General features: G+C 38.6%; 1 protein-coding gene across 1 annotated transcript in view; it reads right to left on the bottom strand.

Annotated features, from left to right (window-relative positions):
- plcb1 (phospholipase C beta 1) overlaps nucleotides 1–18,152 on the bottom strand; it is a 37,716-nt gene extending 19,564 nt beyond the window's left edge. Inside the window, exons 1-11 of the mRNA XM_082556541.1 lie at nucleotides 17,696–18,152; nucleotides 13,330–13,407; nucleotides 11,515–11,583; nucleotides 7,263–7,403; nucleotides 7,089–7,168; nucleotides 6,729–6,782; nucleotides 6,020–6,095; nucleotides 5,469–5,569; nucleotides 3,863–4,026; nucleotides 1,983–2,129; nucleotides 739–896 (exon numbers count right to left, since the gene is read on the bottom strand). Of these exons, the coding sequence (XP_082412667.1) occupies nucleotides 739–896; nucleotides 1,983–2,129; nucleotides 3,863–4,026; nucleotides 5,469–5,569; nucleotides 6,020–6,095; nucleotides 6,729–6,782; nucleotides 7,089–7,168; nucleotides 7,263–7,403; nucleotides 11,515–11,583; nucleotides 13,330–13,407; nucleotides 17,696–17,794 (1,167 nt within the window). The 5' untranslated portion in view covers nucleotides 17,795–18,152. The remainder of the gene's footprint in view (nucleotides 1–738; nucleotides 897–1,982; nucleotides 2,130–3,862; nucleotides 4,027–5,468; nucleotides 5,570–6,019; nucleotides 6,096–6,728; nucleotides 6,783–7,088; nucleotides 7,169–7,262; nucleotides 7,404–11,514; nucleotides 11,584–13,329; nucleotides 13,408–17,695) is intronic.
- Nucleotides 18,153–22,178: the final 4,026 nt, after the last annotated feature.

Below are 22,178 nucleotides of genomic sequence, written 5' to 3'. Positions count from 1 at the left end.
TTTTGTCAGTTTCATTTGACAAGTTTTCTATGTAGTATTGTGAATAAAATATGGGGTGTCTGCAATGCTATAGTTATTGTGAATTCTTAGGGCCATGATAATCATGCACACCAATAGTATAACAATCCCTCAGAGAAAATGAATGTTTTTAGTCTGCTTTTAAAAGTTAATGGTTGACACATTTGATGTATTCTAGCAAACAGGACCATTCAAAACAAACACAAGTTGGCCTCTTTAACAAGCAGAAGATCTAAGCCAGATGACTAAGAGGTTGCAATTAGCTCTTAAACAGTCCAGAATCATTGCAGATGGCTTGGCATTTTCATTCAGCCACAAAAACAATGTGAGCAATCAAATTCAGAAGGTTTAATCCAAATCTATTTATATTTATATTTCAACAGCACCGAGACAATTATTGTACACGTTACAACATTATACACAAAAAACCCCAATAACTGCCCTATGAGCAAATGCTTGGCGAGAGTGTGGAGAAAAAAAAATCCTTTAAACAGGAAGATGTCCAGCAGAAACTGCTTGAGGGAGGGGCAGCCATCTGCTATGACCGCTTTGGGTGACTGGGAAGCAAAGAGAGAAAAGAAGAGCATATAGACCAAACAACCAAGAGGATTAAGACGAACCTTCTGGAGAGAAAACACAAAATTGTACCAAACATTTGCTTAAATGGCTTCCTAAATGTGCACTCTTAACTTGCATGATTTAATTCCCACTTAGACACACCTTAAAGGAGATTTCTGAAGTCATGGTGAATCCATGAGTGATGACAGGTTCCTCCTCAGCAGTCCGTCCTTTCCACACATCCAATTCCACACAGCGGCACCCGGCCAACAGAACTTGCCTGTACATTTCTACTGAGGAGCTCCCGGCCAGCTGGCCCGCTGAAACACAAGGACAAGAACAAATGATGCAAAACAAGGCTATAGATTTAAATACAAAGCTACTTCCTGGAAGTAAGTCTGTGTAGGCTCTCAGTCACTGAGGTCATGGTAGACTTGAGGACTTGAAAAGAAGGAAATTACTTCTTTTTGCTTTGTTAGAATGTTTCATCTCTCATCCAAGAGTCTTCTTTGGTTCTAAAACAACTCATGAAGAGTCCCAGGTATTTAAAACATAGCAGGATTGCCCCTTAGGATGTGATCCCGAAGGTTGTTCGTCCATTTATCGTATGAATAGTCACATAAGCCAAGATGTGAAAGAATGCATGGATTATTAGTGTCACACCTTGTCTCCTTGTGTAATAGATAACCAGTTCCGTCAAATATTTTTTCTAACTGTTGGACAAGCAGGGAGTTTGCATGCTTATAGAAGCAGAAGAAGCAGGAGACACTTGAATCCCACCAGGCCACGATTCCAAGCTCTCTTTTTAGGCCATCTCGTTTTAGACTCAGGTGCAACAGGCCTCAGGTCTGTGCATAATTTTGATGAAACTGAAAAATGTTATGTGCGTGTTAAGTCGTTTTGTGTCCCATATCCTTTATGTCTTCATTAATGCTCAGCCTATTTGGAAAAATCTGGATGAGATCTGCATTTGGCTCATTTACATGCCATTAAAGTGCTTTTGTTGCTGCAAATGCATACTTTTTGTTTAGCAGAGGTATTTTTGTGGGATGTTGTTTAGCTCAGTGTCACTCTGAAAAACCATAATGGCTCTCTTAGTAGAGCTGTGTGTTCCCCCGATACACTGCTTTGTTGGCAGAATTAAACTGTCAACTTGAAGAAGACTTTGGACGTATTTGAGTCGCAACTAATAAAAAAGTTTGGTAATTCACCTTTTCTCCTGTTTGCATCAGTTGTTAATTGAACAGACAAATATTTTATTTTCTTCACGCTCACACATTTAAATCAACTCATTTGTTCTCTCCCAAGAAGTTGCCAATGCCTATCAAAGAGAATGTATTTGGATCAGACCGGTGATGGAAAGTAATGGATTTATTGCTGAGCTTTTAGGACTTGTGCATGCGTACCTGTCAGGTAGGTATTATGCGATGAGTTGATGAAATAGTGAGATATCGGGAAGCTCATGTCTTCAGACTGATCCAGCTTTTCTGGTGGAATGACTCCATTCTCATCACTAGACAGATAACTGGAGAACGCCTGGAGGGAGATCTTGCCTAAAAATATTGTTCACACAAACACAAAAGACAAAAAGTGAGAACCCTATTCCAACAAAAATCAGTTCAGGACAATAAAAACTGGTCACTTTGACTCTTACTTCATTTAGGCGTGATCAAGACAATCTAATGAAGTTGCGAAAGTGAATTTGAAAGTGCCGTAGAGTTTGGTGGCACACAGGCTGGTATTTCAGAAGCTGCTACTCTTTTTTCCCACACAACCATCTCTAGTATTTACAGACAGAAAAGGAGAAAATAGCCAGTGAGCGTCAGCCCTCTATGAAAAAAAAAAATGCTTTGTACATGCCAGAGGTCAAAGGAGAATGACCAGACTGCTTTGAGCTGAAAGGAAAACAGCAGAACTCAAATAACAGCTCGATACAACTACGGTACATCTCTGAATGCACAACATGTTGAACCTTGAAGCACATTGGCTACTGCAACAGAAAACCACACCACATCAAAAAAACAGGAAAGGATGCTACAGTTCATACAGGCTCACCAAAAGTGGACAACAGAATATTGGAAAAACTTTGCCAGGTCTGGGAAGTCTCAATTTCTACTGTAATATTCCGATGATTGGGTTTGGAAAAAAAAAACATTAAAAGATGGAATCATCCTGCTTTGTATCAACAGCTGCTGTCGGTGGTGTAATTGCGTGTGGGATATTTTCTTGGCACACTTTAATCCCGTTACTACTAAGTTATCAACATTTAAATGCCAGACGAGTTTTGTTGCTGAACATGTCCATCCCTTTATGACCACAATGTGTCCATCTTCTGATAGCTCACAAAGCTCTAATCATCTCAAACTGGTTTCGCCAACAAGACAATGAGTTTACTGTAATCAAGTGGCCTCACATCTGACCTCCCTTGCTGCCTTTTTATTGAGAGACAGTTCACACAAAAAACATCAGAACAAAGCCACGCCCACATGGTTCTAAGACAAGGCATTGTATGTATATGTGTGAACTTCTGTAAGAATGTGTGTGTGTGTGTGTGTGTGTGTGTGTGCTAAATGTTAGCGTCATAGCATCATTGTCATACTCATTAAACCCCTTTAGTGACTTGTCACCATCCTAGAATAAAGCTTCAGGTTTTTCCTTTTTAATTTCTCAACCCTCCTCTATAATGAATTTTTAATTTCTGATAAGGAAATATAATATAATACGAACATAATCATTTTATTTCTTAGATAGCAGCACTGTTATCTTATGGGTGAAAAACAATCTGTAGTTTATGTTTGATGCAAAGTAGACACCTAAATTTCTTCTAGTAGGATCTACACAAATTACAGAGTAAGTATATAGGTGGGTTAGAAAGGTATTTTTGGATCAACTTGTGTGGGTTTTTATTTTTAACCTCCTAAGACCCGAACTCTTCCATAGCATGCATTTTTAATTTCTCTTTGATATTTGAGCATATTGGGGCCCGATGAATGTAAAAAGAAAGAATTACCAGATTTTTTTTTTACCTTATTTTCGTTTTTATGAAAAATAAGAGCCACATATGAGGATATTTGTTTAAAATTTTGATAGAACAGTAGCAGTATAATGTCCTCGTAAGTGGATATCAGGCTCTTGTAGAGCAAAATTGAGTATTTTGGTCTAAATAACCCAAAATGTGATGTCCACATATGTGGACGCCAGGTCCTAGGAGGTTAAAGTAAAAAAAACAACAACAACAAACAAACACATAAAACCTCCAGCAAAATCTGCTTGTCTAAGTGTGTACCTTGCTTTAGTTGTGTCTGGTCATGTTGATACCTCTCCATCGCAGTGTGCGTCTGTGCAGGACGAAGAGGTGGGTAGAGGATTTCATTGAGCCTTGGGTCTCTCTGCTTATTGTTGATGAACTCTGTCATCTGATCGACTGACAGCATCCTATCATTGGCTCCTCTGCAGAGCAGAGAAGAGTCAGGTTGAAAGTCAGAGCATTAGAGGATAAACCTTCTCAGAAATTTGTATGCTGTTTGGGTATTTTTGTGGAACCACTGCTGGAGTGCTGCTTAACCTCATACTCTTGAAAAACAGTTTTTAAGATGGGAAGAGTGCTATTGTATTGGTTTTATCAATTGATTAAATCAATTAAGTTAAATCAATTTGCAAGGGTTTAGAACGTTTGTAGAAACTGGAATACGTCAACATGTTTTTATGTGTGATGAGAAACCACTAGAACAAATGTACAAGTGGTATGCTGCATAAATCTGCCAGTTTTCACATTGTACAGATTTATCTACTGCTTTCCAATGCTAGAAAAAAAAAAAACAGATACAGAGAATTACTACTACAAGTACAAGTGTAGTACAAGTACTACAAAAATTATAGCTAAACATTTAAATTATTTTATTATTATCATCCTTTATTGATTCCAGTTTCTTCGATGCAGAAATGCCCTGTGATAATATTTGAGAACAACTAGATGATACGCTTCTTTTTTTTAAAATATCAAGTTGTCATTCTAAGTGTGAAGATACGATGTGAAATTTCAGATTGGGCCCATCTCACAGTGGTTCAGGTCTCAGTCACACAGACCTAGAGACCTGTTGGCACTTATCTAGCAACCACCAGTCATGCGGGAAAAGTGTGTATTCTGTGACTAGTAAGCGAGTGGTTGCTGGAGGTTCCTGACAGTCTCGTGCATAACAAACTGGTAGTAAAGAGGTATATGATGAAGCACTGAAAAGCTCCTTGTGATTGCTGTGGTCATTACTAGGCTACAAGTAGTTTGCATAGATGTTTGCAGTTTCACTGTAGCTCAGAGAGAAAAAGGTAGAATGTCTATTTTGCAGAATAGACATTTATTTCCCTAGTGATCAGTGGTCGCCAGGGGGTTGTTGACTGGTCTTAATGAGGTCTTAATCATCATATATTTCCAACTGCATATCAACTTGAAATAAAAAGAAATTGTGACGTATTGTCTTGTTGTTCAAGTAATTAATACAAATAGATTTAGATTTAGACACCTTTCTGGTTCTAGGGACACAATTACATTAAAAAAAACTCCAGGATCAGGATTTAGATCGGCTTCAGAAAGCTAATTACTTCTAACAAACTGGTCCAGTTGCATAACATCGTTGGAAGAGGGGATAGATTAGTTTTAAGAATATGATTACTGCTGCAAAGCTAAAGATCAACCAGTTTGTTCAATCCCTGTCTGTCTGTACAAGTGGGACAGGCGATGAATCACGATTTTTCTGATATCAAAAAAATTGGCCTGAAGCAAATAACAACTTTTCATTTTGTAGAGTAGCTTCTTCATCTTTAATACATCTTTTAGCAGAGTAGAGGTCAGTAGCTGCAGCAAGAGCTCCAGCTCAAGTTATTTTCTGTTTACTTACTGCAGTTTGAAGATGTTCCCAAGCTCAGGACGAGGGCACAGACTATCCAAGAAGTTCCGGTAAACTTCAAGTGTTAAGTCTTCCAGTTTGATGCTGTCACCCTGTCAAATACAAAGAACATGGGCATTAATTATTGATAATGCCAACTGCAAAATATAGTTCAAAACCCTTTTTAAAATGCAACTTTTCCTCCAACATGTCTTCTTCAAAAACAATCTTTCTGTGCTCACAGGAATATTCAATGTGTGATTCATGTAAAATCAACACCACTTTGTTTTGAATTGGAAGTGGCTGCTTGAAAACTTGATGACCCAGATATCTGAGCTTATTTCACCCATCCATGCACTATGAGTCATTCTGGACAAAACCAACAGACAAAAGCTTCAACAGAAAACAGAAAACTGAGAAGAAAGAATAAAGAGAAAAAGAGAGAAAAAAACTAAATACTTTGTGAGTCTAATATGTAGTTATCCATGAAAAGAGAACAGCTTTTCATGTGTGTCTTTCATTCCCTGCCACCTATAATAATCCAAACTAACTGAAGTATTTACCCGTCCATAGGGCAGTTTGCAGCTCTCCAGGGCATTCTCGACTCTTTTTCTGTCCGATGAAAACAGCCGAACAATACTGAAACAGACAGTGGTGCAACAATATTATGATCATTCCACCAACCCAAAACTCATTTTTTTACTTTCCGTAAGAACCTCTACATATTCTTCTCTCCAACTAATGGGCCGACATTTACGGTGCTAATCCTCCATAACGGTTCTTGAAATGCAACTATTCCCCGTGTACGCAATTTCACTTTGGCAAATCTCACCCTCTTCACTTGAGCCCAAAGCTTCGACTGTGCAAACTGTCAAACCGTGCGGGCTTTCTTAAAACTCTACTCCCTTGGCTTCTTAGATATCAGCTGACCTTAATTCGGCTCTCAGTTTGCTTCTAAAATACAGCTTCCTGTCATAACTGTATTATCCATCTCATGCTCTGGCAGTGGTTGATTACCAGGTCAGTGCTGAATTAAGCACCTTCATGAATCCTGTCCCTGTTTTTGCTTCCCCAAGTGCACATGGAATTAAGTTTATTTTTGGAAGCAAGGGACAGGAAAGAGCAAAGTTAAAGTTTGTGCGTGTCTCTGAAGATTTCTTCAGGCTAATTCCTCACGTTCCCAACCATATACTGTAACATGTGCCTCAAAGCAAATGCTTGGGTAAAACCACTGAGTGAGGCTTGGGGACCTAATAATCATCGGGAACTCACTTCTTGACAGGAATTCTCCCCTCTGCATTCGGCTGAAGAGTTAACTTGATGTACCTGAAGCAGAAAAATTAGAGGGTGTCAGTTTCAAAGGGTGAAGTAGCAAAAGTGGTCGGGCAAATGGGTCAATGGTGTGTGTGAATGAAGCATTTTGTAAAACCATTAAGATTAAAAGATGTGCAGAAAATAGGTTTCAAAAAGGTGTCAGGAAGCAGCAGGGATGATTAAGTTTATCACAAAAGACTCAGTATTTTTTTTATTAACCTCCAAACTCCACAAATCCACATCTGTGCTTCCCTTTAAGCCATATACTGTTTAATAAAACAAACAAGTGCGTGCAGTGATGAATGTGTGCGTACTCACGCTTTCAGCAGACTCTGGTCTCGGTTGAGATTGTGGCTCAGCAGGTTGGAAGACAGAGAAAACAGTTCCTCACACCACACCTACAAAAAAACGAAACACAAAAACAGTCACACACTGCATCATCATTATCATCACAATTAGTCATGGTCACGGTCGCTTTAATGAGCTCAGCACCTTGGCTTCGTCCTCCTGCGAAGCGATGAAGTTAAGCTGGTTGACGTTTACAAGGTCTGAAGCCGTAACCACGGTAACCATGCGGTTCTCCAGCCTACCAACCAGGTTTCCCACATCGAGCAGCTCCCGCAGCTTAGCCTCCTATTGGATGACACAGAGTGAAAGCTGTCAGTGGAATCAGAGCCACGAGGGAGGCATGCACTGTAGAGAGGAGACGGATGAAAGTGAGGGGACCTGGAGGGATGCGGGGACGGCTGAGACCATTTGAGGCAGTTTATTTGCATCTATTTTTACCCAGTGTGACATGTTGTTTGCAACATACAGTGTGTTATATGTGTAAAGAGAGTGCAGGCTGAACTTGATAGTAAATCAGGCGATCAAACAGAGAAAGATGTTTTTGTGGAAAGTAAGGAAATAAAAATTATTTAATGTTTGTCACCTTCCTCAAGAGGGGCTCCACATTTTCTCCAGTTTTTCTGACTGAAGAGGGTCTCATCATCGCTCATGCAAGTCTTGAGTTTCCACTTATTTTTTTATTTTCTAGTAAAATGGGAAATAGGCACAGCGACTCATTGAAACTTGTGCAAATATACAGGGAGTGCAGAATTATTAGGCAAATGAGTATTTTGTCCACATCATCCTCTTCATGCATGTTGTCTTACTCCAAGCTTTATAGGCTCGAAAGCCTACTACCAATTAAGCATATTAGGTGATGTGCATCTCTGTAATGAGAAGGGGTGTGGTCTAATGACGTCAACACCCTATATCAGGTGTGCATAATTATTAGGCAACGTCCTTTCCTTTGGCAAAATGGGTCAAAAGAAGGACTTGACAGGCTCAGAAAAGTCAAAAATAGTGAGATATCTTGCAGAGGGATGCAGCAGTCTCAAAATTGCAAAGCTTCTGAAGTGTGATCATCGAACAATCAAGCGTTTCATTCAAAATAGTCAACAGGGTCGCAAGAAGCGTGTGGAAAAACCAAGGCGCAAAATAACTGCCCATGAACTGAGAAAAGTCGAGCGTGCAGCTGCCAAGATGCCACTTGCCACCAGTTTGGCCATATTTCAGAGCTGCAACATCACTGGAGTGCCCAAAAGCACAAGGTGTGCAATACTCAGAGACATGGCCAAGGTAAGAAAGGCTGAAAGACGACCACCACTGAACAAGACACACAAGCTGAAACGTCAAGACTGGGCCAAGAAATATCTCAAGACTGGTTTTTCTAAGGTTTTATGGACTGATGAAATGAGAGTGAGTCTTGATGGGCCAGATGGATGGGCCCGTGGCTGGATTGGTAAAGGGCAGAGAGCTCCAGTCCGACTCAGACGCCAGCAAGGTGGAGGTGGAGTACTGGTTTGGGCTGGTATCATCAAAGATGAGCTTGTGGGGCCTTTTCGGGTTGAGGATGGAGTCAAGCTCAACTCCCAGTCCTACTGCCAGTTTCTGGAAGACACCTTCTTCAAGCAGTGGTACAGGAAGAAGTCTGCATCCTTCAAGAAAAACATGATTTTCATGCAGGACAATGCTCCATCACACGCGTCCAAGTACTCCACAGCGTGGCTGGCAAGAAAGGGTATAAAAGAAGAAAAACTAATGACATGGCCACCTTGTTCACCTGATCTGAACCCCATTGAGAACCTGTGGTCCATCATCAAATGTGAGATTTACAAGGAGGGAAAACAGTACACCTCTCTGAACAGTGTCTGGGAGGCTGTGGTTGCTGCTGCACGCAATGTTGATGGTGAACAGATCAAAACACTGACAGAATCCATGGATGGCAGGCTTTTGAGTGTCCTTGCAAAGAAAGGTGGCTATATTGGTCGCTGATTTGTTTTTGTTTTGTTTTTGAATGTCAGAAATGTATATTTGTGAATGTGGAGATGTTATATTGGTGTTACTGGTAAAAATAAATAATTGAAATGGGTATATATTTGTTTTTTGCTAAGTTGCCTAATAATTATGCACAGTAATAGTCACCTGCACACACAGATATCCCCCTAAAATAGCTAAAACTAAAAACAAACTAAAAACTACTTCCAAAAACATTCAGCTTTGATATTAATGAGTTTTTTGGGTTCATTGAGAACATGGTTGTTGTTCAATAATAAAATTATTCCTGAAAAATACAACTTGCCTAATAATTCTGCACTCTCTGTATATGGAAATACAGTATATAAGGGAAAATCAGAGTCTGTACAATTCTAACAAGGCTGAAAGCCAACACTGGGTATACACAGCAACCTCTATTCTTCAGCGCAGCCTGAATTCTCCTAGGCAAGCTTTCAAGTAGTCTTCAGGAATAGTTCTCCGGGCTTCTTGAGGGAGATTCCTCTTGTTCCAGTCAAGATGATACACGGTGTTTCAATAATGTTGAGGTGCGGGCTCTGGAGAGGCCATATGCCATCTTACTGATAGTGTTATGTTGTATGTTTTTCTGTCTAAGACTGAAAGTGTGTTTGTGAACACTGCTGCCAGATGCTTTTTAGATGCTACTGTCTGGTTTGTGACTGAAATGCAGTCCCAGGACATGATGGATTCTCCACTGGTTCCATGATCCTCTTGGGGAAACTCCCATAGGGCTTAAAATCTGGGACTCTCCACCAGTTACTCTTAGAACTGAAGAAGCTTCTCTGATGAGAGGTGAAACATCTTCAAGGAAACTTAAAGAAGTCCAGACACTTTTCTTTCCAAGCTCCTTAGACTACCATGACCTGGGTGACTGAGAACCTTCACAGACATTTCAAATTTGGTTTGTGTAATTTGGCACATCTCAGACTTTTCTCCTGGTTCCTTTCTTTGGTTTTTTCTTGACAGCCACCCTTCAATTAATACTATTTCTATGAGACTTTGGGGAACCAATCAACTGTCAGGTGTCAAGTCTTCTACATTTTTATTTTAATTTCTTAAGGACAATACTTTCAGATACTGTTTATCTGTTGTAAATAGTTTTTTGACCTGACGTTTTTTCTTTTGCCCTCCATTTGTTCACTTTCCTCAAATATTTTACGGATACACTATGTACACCAGTCAATAGCTGGAGAATTATTGCTCAAGACCATTTTAAAAAGTACTAAAAAGTCTGGTGCCTTGGAAGCAAAATGTAAGAAATGAGAGGCCAGTTTGGGAGATCAGTATAGTCTTGCATTCTGTTAGTACCATGGTCTGATGGGTTAAACGTTATGCTTAAATAGTGCTGCCGCATGTGTAGATTTCAGGAAAGTTGAGTTTACATGTCTACCAGTGATTTACAGCACATCATTCACATTTCCTTAAAGAAGTTTGTTGCCTGATGGCAAAGAGGTCCTGGGTTCAAATCCATCAACCAGACTGGTGCTTTTCTGTGTGCCTGTGTGGGTTCTCTCTGGGTATTCTGGCACCCCACTACATGCATTTTAGGTTAACTGAATCAACATTGCTTGTAGGCTTCAAAGTAATTGTGAATGGTTGTCTGTCTCTTAGCCCTGATGGCAGGTGATCTGCCCAGTGTGTGTATGCCACGAGGTGATGGCACACCAGCCATGTCTCCTTTTGCGTACTTATTGAGGAAAGATGTGAAATCACTGATTTTTAAAAAAAGGTTTTCCAGGGGTTCGGTTTGTTAAATGTTTTTGCGTTTTCCTTTTGTTGCTTCGGTTTAATGTTCAATCTTGTGATTATTCCGTTAAATTCCCTCCTCACATGGTGGCACATCATTTTCAGGATGACAAAGTAAAAGCAGGGGTAGAGGAGGACCAGAGGGAGGAGATTATTAGAGACTTATGAGGCAGTCACAGTAACAATCAAGGATTAAAATCATTAAGAAACCCTGTCAGGCAAATATTATGGCTGCCCTCGAACAAAATACATCAGATGCTTTGCTATTTATGAAAGCAAAGCACAAGTCTTCTATTGAAGTAGGAAGCAAAGCAATAAATATAACATAAACGATAGTAGGTAACAGAAATAAAATCTAAAGTACTTCATGGTAGTACAGAAAGAAAAAAGAGGCAATAAAAAACATCAACTTATTATTAAAGCACGAATGCCGTAATGTCAGCTACAAAAAGTAATGCAAACGTTAAGTCAAATATTAAAAATTTCATGAATAAAACATCACATTCTGCTGCATAAGAGGAGCAACTGTTAGGTGAGAGGTCACTGGCTACAGAGATGCAGTAGGAGGATTGAAAATTGCAATGCAGGAAGGACACAGCATACATTTCACACGTGCAGAGTCAAGTAGAGGTGAATATAAGCAGAGAGATGACAGTACCTTGGGTGTTTTCGTGCTTCTGCCTGTTCTGACATCTTTTACCAGGGTCAGGTCCAACAGCTCTGTGTCCTAATGAAAACACACCCACACATAGAGCACACACACACTCACGCAGTCAGCTGTTATCTGGGAGCTAAAGGCCTCCTGCTGTTTCCTGTTAAGGATTTAAGCCGACCTGGAAAGAAAGTGTGCATGTATGTATGTGTGTGCAATGGTATGCTGTCTTATATGCTTGTTTTTTTCATACCTTTTAAAGGTATCCACCCAGCCTTTGACTATACATTGTATCTCTACAGTTCTTGTGTATGAATACATAACCTTAACATTGGCAAGCCTCTTGATTAACAAAGCTAAAAAAAAAAAAAAAAATTTCAACATTCTTGGAATTGTGTGTAAAAAAATAAAAACAGCTAATTCCTGAATAGCACACAGTTTGTGCTTCTCATGTATTTTCATACTTTCAGGTGACAAAGCTAACCCCTGGGTTTTTGAACGTCTGGGTGGCCACTTATGATCGCAAGGCGATTGCACAAGTCACCTGATGGGAAGCAATCTGTCTCCAAATAATCACGGTCCAACTCAGACTGACTCACTCTCAAACAGGTTGGGGAGGCTTTGCAAGTAATTGATGTCTAATTTATGAACACTGACAGTTTGCCAATGTGTTGCAACCAATCTGAATCAGTCTGTGCTGCTGAGTGCAACTTGTCTGCTGTTCATGTCTTTGCAGCAGCTGACTCGACTCAGCTGGTTGACAAACTAGCTGTATTTTGGTTATATCCTGAAATAAAAGCTGGAATGCTGAGTGTTTATGCCATTCTGCAGTTAAATCACCATCTTGCAGCAACTACCTCATTATTTGTGGAGGCCTTTATTAATATTTGTTTCAAATCTATGTGGTTCTGATTTGACTGACTTTGAATGTAAGTATTTACTGTACTTTTCTGTTTAATGCAAATTTCTCTGTATGTAGATGGCAACAGAGTTGCTATTTTCACTGCTTTATCACAATAAATCATCATATTATCACAAAAAGTTTGCATGTAATTACCAACCTGTTGCTATTTAACTGTAAGCTAACTCAGACTGATATCTGACCAAGTCAGTGTAACTATCATTTGAAGACAGGAACTGGCTGTGAGTGGTCACAAACTTCAAAGCAACCATTTCAAAGGTAAGAAAACTGTAAAATCATTACACATGGTGGGAATCATTTTGGCTCTGCTATGATCTCCAACTGCAGCATTTAGTATATCTTTTTCTCTGCATTCCAAAAACATAACTGGTTATTGTTAGCACAGTGAACCTGAATGTTGTAAATATGTATGCAGTTTCTGTAGTAGATAAAGGTCACAGACAAGATTATGTGGAAGCAAGATATTTAGCATCTTATAGCAAAACATAACATAGCATAGCAAAAACAGATCAGACTAACAGCTAGACTGTATTGGTTATATTTTTGTGTATAAAAAAATAATAAAATTGCTTCACAGGTGCACAAAAAATGATTCAGACAACATTTAATCAAACTTAAAATGGAAAATTAATTTAAAAAACCAATCTTCATTAGCAAATTAATTTAGTCAAATGTGCATAAAATAAGAAGGTAATGAAACATTTAATGATTCATCTTTGATTCAGAATCTAGTCTGAAAAAAGTTCCAGTTTTAATGACTGAAATACTGAATATTGATGAGTCACCAAATCAATTAATGTCACTTTTTGAGGTTTCAAGCTTAATTTGTTCCTCATCATTTAATATCTACAGCCAGTCTAAGAGAATTATATCTAAGACAGCTGATTTTTGTGCTTAACCTTGTTTTGGTCGGTCCAGTAGAGGTAAAATCCATGTGGATCCACATGCAGAGTCACTGGAGTGACAGTGGACAAATCCTAGGGAGACAGGTGGAGAGAATGAAAATAACCGTAAAACATCATAAAAACTCAAGCGAAAAATCATTTACGTAGCTAATGCACTCATAAAAATGTTCTACTTTCTACTTGGTAGGGCGAGAAAATTATGTAAGAATACACTTGTCTGTGGTGGCATGAAGTGATAGTGATTCATACTGTAAGTGTCCAGAATCTTATTTTACTACTCACTACAGCGTGACCTCTTTTAACCAGGGAACACTAAGCGATTTCATTTTCATGTTACAGAAGTTCTTTTCAGCTGTCATAACACTAACTATCTATCCATATTAACCCACCATGATAGTTCCTAATTGGCTCCAGGTGGATTCAGACAGAGCAGCTCTTCTGATGTTTTGCTGTTTGAAAAGTCATAGCATTTTATACACAGCAGGTGTCTCAGAGGACCGGTTTCTGTGGCTAATTACTGGTTAAAAATAAAAGCACCTTGAAGCCTGGTGTAAATATCTGGTATTGAATGGACAAAAATAATACTTACTAAGTATTTTTTATATGGGGTTAAGCAGTTTGAATCCCCCAAATTATTTGATAAACTGATGTTTTGAAGCTTGCAGCCAAATTGAATATGCTTCAAGGGAGTGCAAAGATTTGTGACTATGTAAAGCTTTGAATCTATACAGTTTAGTAAAAGTTTAATCAGAGTGGTTTCAGTTGCTTTTCTGCAAAACAGAGATAGGGTTGGAGTGACTTTATTACAGGTACTGATGGAATCTTTTAACAGTTTCAGTTGCCATGAATCAAACAAAAAGGTTCAAAAGATTTAATGTGACAGATCAAAAATAAGTTAATAATCAAAAATAAAGCAACTTAAGCTGTACAAAATCAATAATAACAGCAAAAAAGTCTAAATATCGAACAACACAAACATGCCAGTGACGCCAGAAGAAGACAGCATAGCATCAAAAATTAAAGCTGAAATTTGTCATTTTTGCAAAGTTGGTGAAGCAAACTTAAGACTTCTTTATAAAGTTGATTAACCTGCAGCTTTTGTAACCGGGGAGCTGTGACTTATAGTTATAGTTACAACAAGACAATTCAACCAAAAGGTTTTAGACATCATATCATATTGACAGTATATGTTAAATTGAATCCAATATTTTTGCTGGTTCAGTAATAGGAGATTCAATGAAATAATGAAGGCTACTAAAGGATTATTGTATAATAAAATAATAATAATATTGTTAAGTTGACTAATGCTGTTAAAGATTATAGTTGTAACATTGGTTGCTTTCGACCTCTCGAGTTATAAATATCAACATGTCAGAAATGAGAGAGATGGGAAACTTTGCTGCTTAAATAAACCACCAAACTGCATGTCATTAATGTATGATCTGAGCAGAGTGAAGCATGATACCATGCAGCTCAACTCATCTGCTTAAACTAGCTCACTGGCTTTGCTTCTTCCTATTCCATACCAGCACGGATTGGACTGATTTCTCTCCACTTTCAAATCTTTTGTTCTCATTGTCCTAGAACACTGAATCTTCCTAAAAGGGCACACACAAACAAAGACTATGGCATGCCAGTGCCTTCTCATCCCGGGGCTTGTAATGCTACATTTTACTGGATGCCTCCATGCTATGCGTAATGTGTCCTTTGTTGTTGGTACCTTGACACGGACTTGAAAACAATCTTGTCTGAGGCACAGGAATAAGATGTTCCAATACAATTTAATGTTACATCTAATTAATATAGTGCTGTCCACCTTCTTATAAGCTAAACCTTAATTGATTTGATGCTCAAACCCAACAGCTGTATTATCTGTGTGCAGAACAAGAGCAGGGAGGTGTGAAACAGTGACAGTTTCCCACTTCCAGCATGAATCTTTTGCATCTTTCACAGCTGCACACAGTAGTGAAGGCTTTAGCCTAACAAGGTTCTGGACTCAGTTACTGTGGATGGATATCAGTTTTGTACTTCTACAAAACTGCTCAAACTGTTTTGTTAATATGTAAAAATTATTAACAGGAACAGAGATCTATTTAGGTATTAGTTAAATGAAAACCATAAAAAATGCCTGGCACATAGGTTAATTGGGCTGCTGCTTTATACTATACACTGCCAGAAAACCAGTACATGGTTAGGGTTAGGAAAAGAGTATAGGTAAAACACACCCACTTGAAAAAAGTAGCTCATACTATTGACATGTGGGCTAACTTGCGTATAATCGACCCATACACCCGCATGAAATGATGCCCCAGGGACAACTGGAAAGGTTAATGTAGTTTGGCAGCTTGTAGCCATGACAGGCAAAATATCCGTTAGCAAAGTAAAAGGGTATAGGCTACTGAAATAAACTAATCCCCTCTTTGAGGAAAGCAGCTGAAATCAATACCAACAGAAGCTAAGGGCACTGATGACCAATTCAGATTCCTTTATTGTCATTCAGTCAATACATCACAAGTGCATTGCTGAACAAACTTACAAGCACAGAAAAATCACAATAAAACAGAACCAGGTTTAAAAAATCTGTCTATTAACCACTGAATAATGGACAAAAAAAATTAAATAATATGAAAAGGTATGAAATATATTTTAGGGATACAAATGCAAAAAAGAGCCTGGAATATCCACTAGTGGCCAAAAGTCCACCACAAGGAAGGAATACCACCTAATAAACCAACTATTATCACCTATCACAGTAACTAAATACAGTAACTGAACAACACTAAATTAGTCACTGAATTCTAAAATTTCCCATATTTCTTCAGAATCTTTAGAAAAGAACATATGTTCTCCTCATACGTAAAAAGCTGTGAATTGTGAGTGAGAATAATGGAATTTATTGATTTAAGATTTAAGCTGGACTATTCCAGATGTCACAGGGAGAAAAGAAAGGTATCCTCGTCAGTTCTATCATTATAACTTGTCTTTAGTCCCAGCTCAGAATGTTGCACCTTAATTTAATGGTGCAAAATTATATACAGGGATACACAATAATTTAAATAATTAATTGTTTGCATGCATGGAAAATGACTAGCATTAAAACTCTTACTAAGGCTCTTACTAAGACGGTTTGTCTGTCACACATCAGCATCTGCTTTTCATGTGGCACAATTGCTAACCTCGGCAACACTATATTTCTATGGTACTTCTTTTTCTCTTTGTTTTCCTGATCGTACACAAACTGTTTCATAATGCTAGTCAATAAAATCTGGCAAAGCTATACCTCTTACCTGCTGTGCTATAATTAATATAGCTATTCAAAAGGGCATATATTTAACCCTTGGAGGGACTTTTTACTCCATCCCTATTTCTCAGAAGGCACAGGAACCAGCTTGAGCTCAGTCCTCTAAACATTAGATGTCCATACTTATAAAGTTCTTCACATTCTTTTGCAGGATTTTTGTTTTCTTGAAAGTGTTAACACAGCCTACATTTGGAAGAAGAAAAACCAGAAGAAGAAGAAGCTCAGAAGCTGGTTAACTAGCTCCCTGGTTGTCACCTGTTGCCATAGCAACTGATTCTATTTTTCATAAAGCCCGGCTCTACATGTTTGAGAGATTCAAATATCAAAACACACACACACACACACACGCACGCACGCACGCACGCACGCACGCACGCACGCACACACACACACACACACACACACACACACACACAAGTTTAAGCTATTGTGAATGGATTCAGCTCTGCATTGGATTAGTTCTTAAGTACTTCTCCATAAGTATGATCCATGACATTATAAAGCTCAAGGCAGTGATAATAAACACACACACACACACACCTGATCTGTTTAGGTGCTGGTAACCATGTCAGTTACCATGGCAACCGGACAGCATTTTTTTTTCCTCCTCATTGTCAGCGCTCTGTACTTCAGCATACCAACACACACACATGCACACAGAGGAACACACACAGCTCTGCAAATACCTTGTGTTTGACTGTGCTCATGAAGGGCACAGGAGTAAGTATGTGTGGGCTTTATACACACACAGTACATGAATACTGGTGGATAGAAGACTGATCAGAAACACATTTCAGACACACACCTACATACACACACACACTATCTGCCTCACTGGTAAGATCCACAGGTACTTACTGCCAAAGCTCAATCAGCAAATGAATAGTAAACACATCTGACAACATGGCACATTTCCTCCTCTTCCTCCTCAATTTCTCACGCTCCACATTAATTCAGCTAGTTTCAATTCTTTGACTGTTTCCTCAGCCTCCTTATTTTTTTCAAGTAGTAGAATTAAATAAAACTATTTGCTTGTGCTTGAGGAAAATCAGTCCTTACCTCATCCCATTTAATGAAGTTGCTTCCGTTCCTCAGCGTGTGAGAGACGGAAGGAGGTTGGAGTTTCAACGCGTGGACCCCCGGCTGAGCACTCGCCATGGCTTCACACACACATTAACCCTCACTTTCTCTCTCTCACACACATGCACGGACTAGAGATGCTCAGATGCAGGAATGCTGCATGTCAGTCATGTCCGAGCTGAGAACTCCTCAGAAGTCAGGCATAGATGCTCAGCTGCAGCAGCATCCTCTCCTCTTCTGAAGAAGAGTCTTGTATTTTGTATTTTGTCTTTGCTTTATCTTTGTTCACTCTTAATTTTTTTTTATTTGAGCCCTTCTTCTCTTTCTCCTTTCTTTCTGCTCTGTGCCTCTGTTCTCACACCTCTTTTTTCTTATTCTTCCCTCCTCTCTTCTTTCTCCCTCCCTCTTCTTGTCTCCCCCTCTCTCTGTTGGTGCTGCATCTCACAGAGAGACAGACTGAAACAGATGCCTTCGTGGGAGACAGGATATGTGTGTGTGTGTATGTGTGTGTGCATGCACTGCCTCCACAATTTGACTCATCGGCGACATGCGCACAACGGCAGCTTCCCACAGATGGGGGAGGGGTAAGAGAGGGAGAGCCGGAGCGACAGGGAGAGCGAGGGAGATAGAAAGAAAGAAAGAGAGTGGGAGAGATGGAGAGAAATGAGGAGAGAAGAAGAGGAAGGAGGGAGAAAGAAGAGGAGAGAGAGAATAAAGAGCTAGAGGGAGAAAAGAAAAAGAGAGTGGGCGTTTTAGTGGAGGGTGAATCAAACCAAACCAGGATTATAGTCAAATGAGGCCAGTTTTGAATACACACTATATTAACAGCTATATTATGTGCTTCCTATACCAAAGGCATTAAATCTATTATAACAGCCTCTGCTCGTATGGGTAGGTTCGTCATCATGCTGTGAAGCTACGGTGCAGGGATTTGAACATCAGTCAGGTTTGGTGCTGATACTGTGTCATGAGGCTTTTACTTAGACTTTTTACTTAGGTTTGGTTGAAGATTTGGCGACGTGCTGGTAACGAGTCAGCTTGTTTACAGCCAGCTTTAAATTTTTGGTTTCTTTTGTTAGTTTGATTACTCAACTGCTTAAATTTTATTCAGGCTTACACAACAGAAAAGAGTAGGAGTAGGATCAGCCCTCCCGAGCTATGATCCCCCCCCCTCCCCCCAAGCGCCACCCCACCAAAGACATTGAAGTACAGTACTGTTCATCTTACAGTCCACATTGGATGAGAGCACAGATCAGTACCAATGGGAATGTAACTGAGTACATTTACTTCAGTGCTTGTACTAGTATTGTGCTTAATATACTTATTGCACTTGCTACTAATTGCACATACTTATTAGTATTGCTGTAGTTACTTGGGTATTTTTCAGATTCATTGGATCATTTTAGATAAAGCTATAGTGCTATACATAGCTAATTAAAAACATCAACAGCTGTAACATTAAATATATACACACATCAATAAACTGCTAATTTTAATCCAATAATATCATAAATAGGATTCTGAAAAGTGTAATTTTGAGTGAACTATTAGCTACTTAAGTAGAATTATAATTTGTACATAACTGAAAAAGTAAAAAGTCTAAATACTTTTTTCCACTTTGCTTTAATAAATCTAATAAAAACAGGGTTGCAGATGAGCTTTATAATTTTAGTGTGTACACCAGTTTTCTACACATACACCCACCCCCTCTGCATTCTGGGTTCAAGCATATCACCCCATTTAAAAATTGCATATCTTTTAAATGTAGTCTTCGGTATAAACAAACATTTCCAATGTGATTTATAGAATTTTAAAAATTACATTTTACACATTTAATACATTTAATACAAGCCAGCTTTGTGCTCAGGGGAACGGTGAAGGTAAAAGCAGAAACAGAAATCCCCAAGCTGTTGTCACGAAGCTGGGAAAAGCTATATTATATCACTGTGTGCTGTAGAATTTAGGTTTTCCTTAACAGAGACCATAGGATTGTGGCCAAAACAGTTAAGCAGCAAAAGTATCTAGAATGTAGGAGTTTCCACAGACACAAAATACACAGCATTACTTTCTTTGTATTTTTATGGCTGTGATTTTTATGTTTACAAACACAGCTAATTATAACAGAGGAAGAAAGAGAGTGGGCGAGATGGTGAATGTTGAATAACTGAATATTGGATGATATGAAGGAAAAAACAGAACAATTGAAGACAAACAAGCACAAATCACCGACAATGCGTTCCTTCCTCTAAATGCAAAATCTGAAATTGGCAGGTTTGATGCAGTCAAAAAATAATTACCAAAGTGTTAGTGGGAGTGTAATCATTCAGTGGAACAAGAAGCCTATAAGGACATTTAAGGACATAACCTTGTGAATGTCTGCAATATCTGCTCCTGCGTGCTGTGTTTAACAATAAGCGGTAGATCTAAATCCAGTTCTGTTTTCTGAAAAGCAATCTCAGTAAAACATGTCACTAAGTGCTTACAGAGAGGGACACAAAAGAGATACATAAATACAATAAAATGCTCATAAAAATGCATCTCCGGTGATTTCACTGGGAAAGCGGTGGCACAAAAAGGTGAGCTCACACATTTATGTGTCTTTGGAGGGATGAAAAAAATAATTATTCACACAGTGCCATTTTACAATAAGTAGCTGCGTACAGTGCTTACTCTGAGGATTGATTTCCCATTTCAGTAAGAAACAAACAAAAATAATAAAAAGGAGAAGAATGTTATCCCTGATGCTCTATAACTTACAATTCTTATTTTAGGCAGAGCGATTTGGCTGTCGTTTTTATTGCAGAATTAACAAATAAATTAACTTCCACCATATTAATATGGATCCAAGAATCTCCCAGATGGAAACTGGGTAAATAAAACCAAAACTAAACAACACAGTACGTATGGTTAAATATCATGTATCTAAATACGTTTTTGATGAATTGATCACATAGACTGTATGTAAAAGATGGCTATGGCTTTATTAGTTTTGAAATGTGAATCAGTCATATGTAACTACAAAACAGCTATAGAGCAACAAAACTAAAAGCATTCAGAATAGTTTGTGTGTTGTATCTGTAAGCTGTATATAAAAGAGTTAAGGCTTTGGCTTTGCTTTTCTCTTCTCCAAGGAAAGAGAAAAGTGACCCCAATAAAGTGACTTAAACCTGCATTATTTATAATTGCCAGCAGGGGGCAACAACTCTGGTAGCAAGAAGGAGACTGAATGTATGCAAGTCTGTGGGAAAATGACTCTATTTCTCCCTTACTTTATAACCTTGATAAACACTTCTTAATGGGTTTATAATCTCAGTCCCTAGCTTCAGGTATTTTTCAGATCATTTTAAGGTATTTTAAGGTATTTTTCAGATCAAATAGAGAAAAGAAAGGAGTATAAAATAAGGTGGACCTTCTGATCTGAGTAAATCACTTCCACTTAAACGTTTTTTGTGCCCTAGATTGTCAGTCAGATCTACCCCTCACTTGCAATAGCCATGTTCAAAGCAACAAGATGCTGACGACATCATATTTTAATGACATTCATATTTTGAGATTGTTGTAGTATTTTCAAGTGTCATTAATGACGTGGATTTAAGATAGCAAGACAGGGAACACTGCCCACCCATTTCTGTTTACCTTAACACATGTACCTCCTATGCACACTTATATATGAAAATATTTATTTCCATATGCCATTACATAAGTCACAAAAACACAGAGCTTGTTGCAATGCAGCAGTGTGACCCCATAACCTCCACAGGGTCTTACACACTCATGATATGCACTATTTCAGGGCCCACTTTACCAGCTATGCAGCCTCCTACACACTCACACTTCAGTGCATGAAAAGACACGTGCAGAGACTCATGTTGCCATGATACTGTGTGATACTGTTCGTCAGCGCCAGAGCCAAAATTATCTGTAAATATACAAAATTAACATTTTGTTGACAAGCTTGGCTGAAAAAACAAAAACATGACTGTATTGAAACGATGAGCTACATAAATTTAACATGAATTTAACTTTTACCAAAAATGCCATTTAGTCTTGTTTAGTGAAAAGAAAAGATGTGAGAGAACACATCTGAAGTCTGTGCTCGCTCATCAAATATCTAAGCAAGGCATTTTTGAACACACAGACACCGAGCTCTAAGAGCCGACAGATTTTTAGATGAAATCAAAACCAACACTGATGAAAATGAGGATTAAAGAGGCATTGTGTAACTATATTTGAGCCAGCAGCAGAAATGTCTGAAATGGTTAAAGCATCTATCTTTGTGGCTTTACCTACGAAATTTAACCTCAAAGTTAAAGTTTGTTAAAATCTTCCTTCGAGATTCAGAATAACCAAATAATCTAAATGCGTTGACATTAAAAGGCAGAAAATTATATCAACATGACAAGAATTCTATATACTGATTGAAGTTAATTTACAGTGGAGACTGACCAGGACAATCATGCAG

This window comes from Aulonocara stuartgranti (assembly GCF_965226115.1).
Source record: "Aulonocara stuartgranti genome assembly, chromosome: 13".
NCBI classification, from domain to species: domain Eukaryota; kingdom Metazoa; phylum Chordata; class Actinopteri; order Cichliformes; family Cichlidae; genus Aulonocara; species Aulonocara stuartgranti.
Note: the sequence above shows the minus strand (reverse complement) of the source record. Positions and strands in the feature narration are given on the sequence as shown.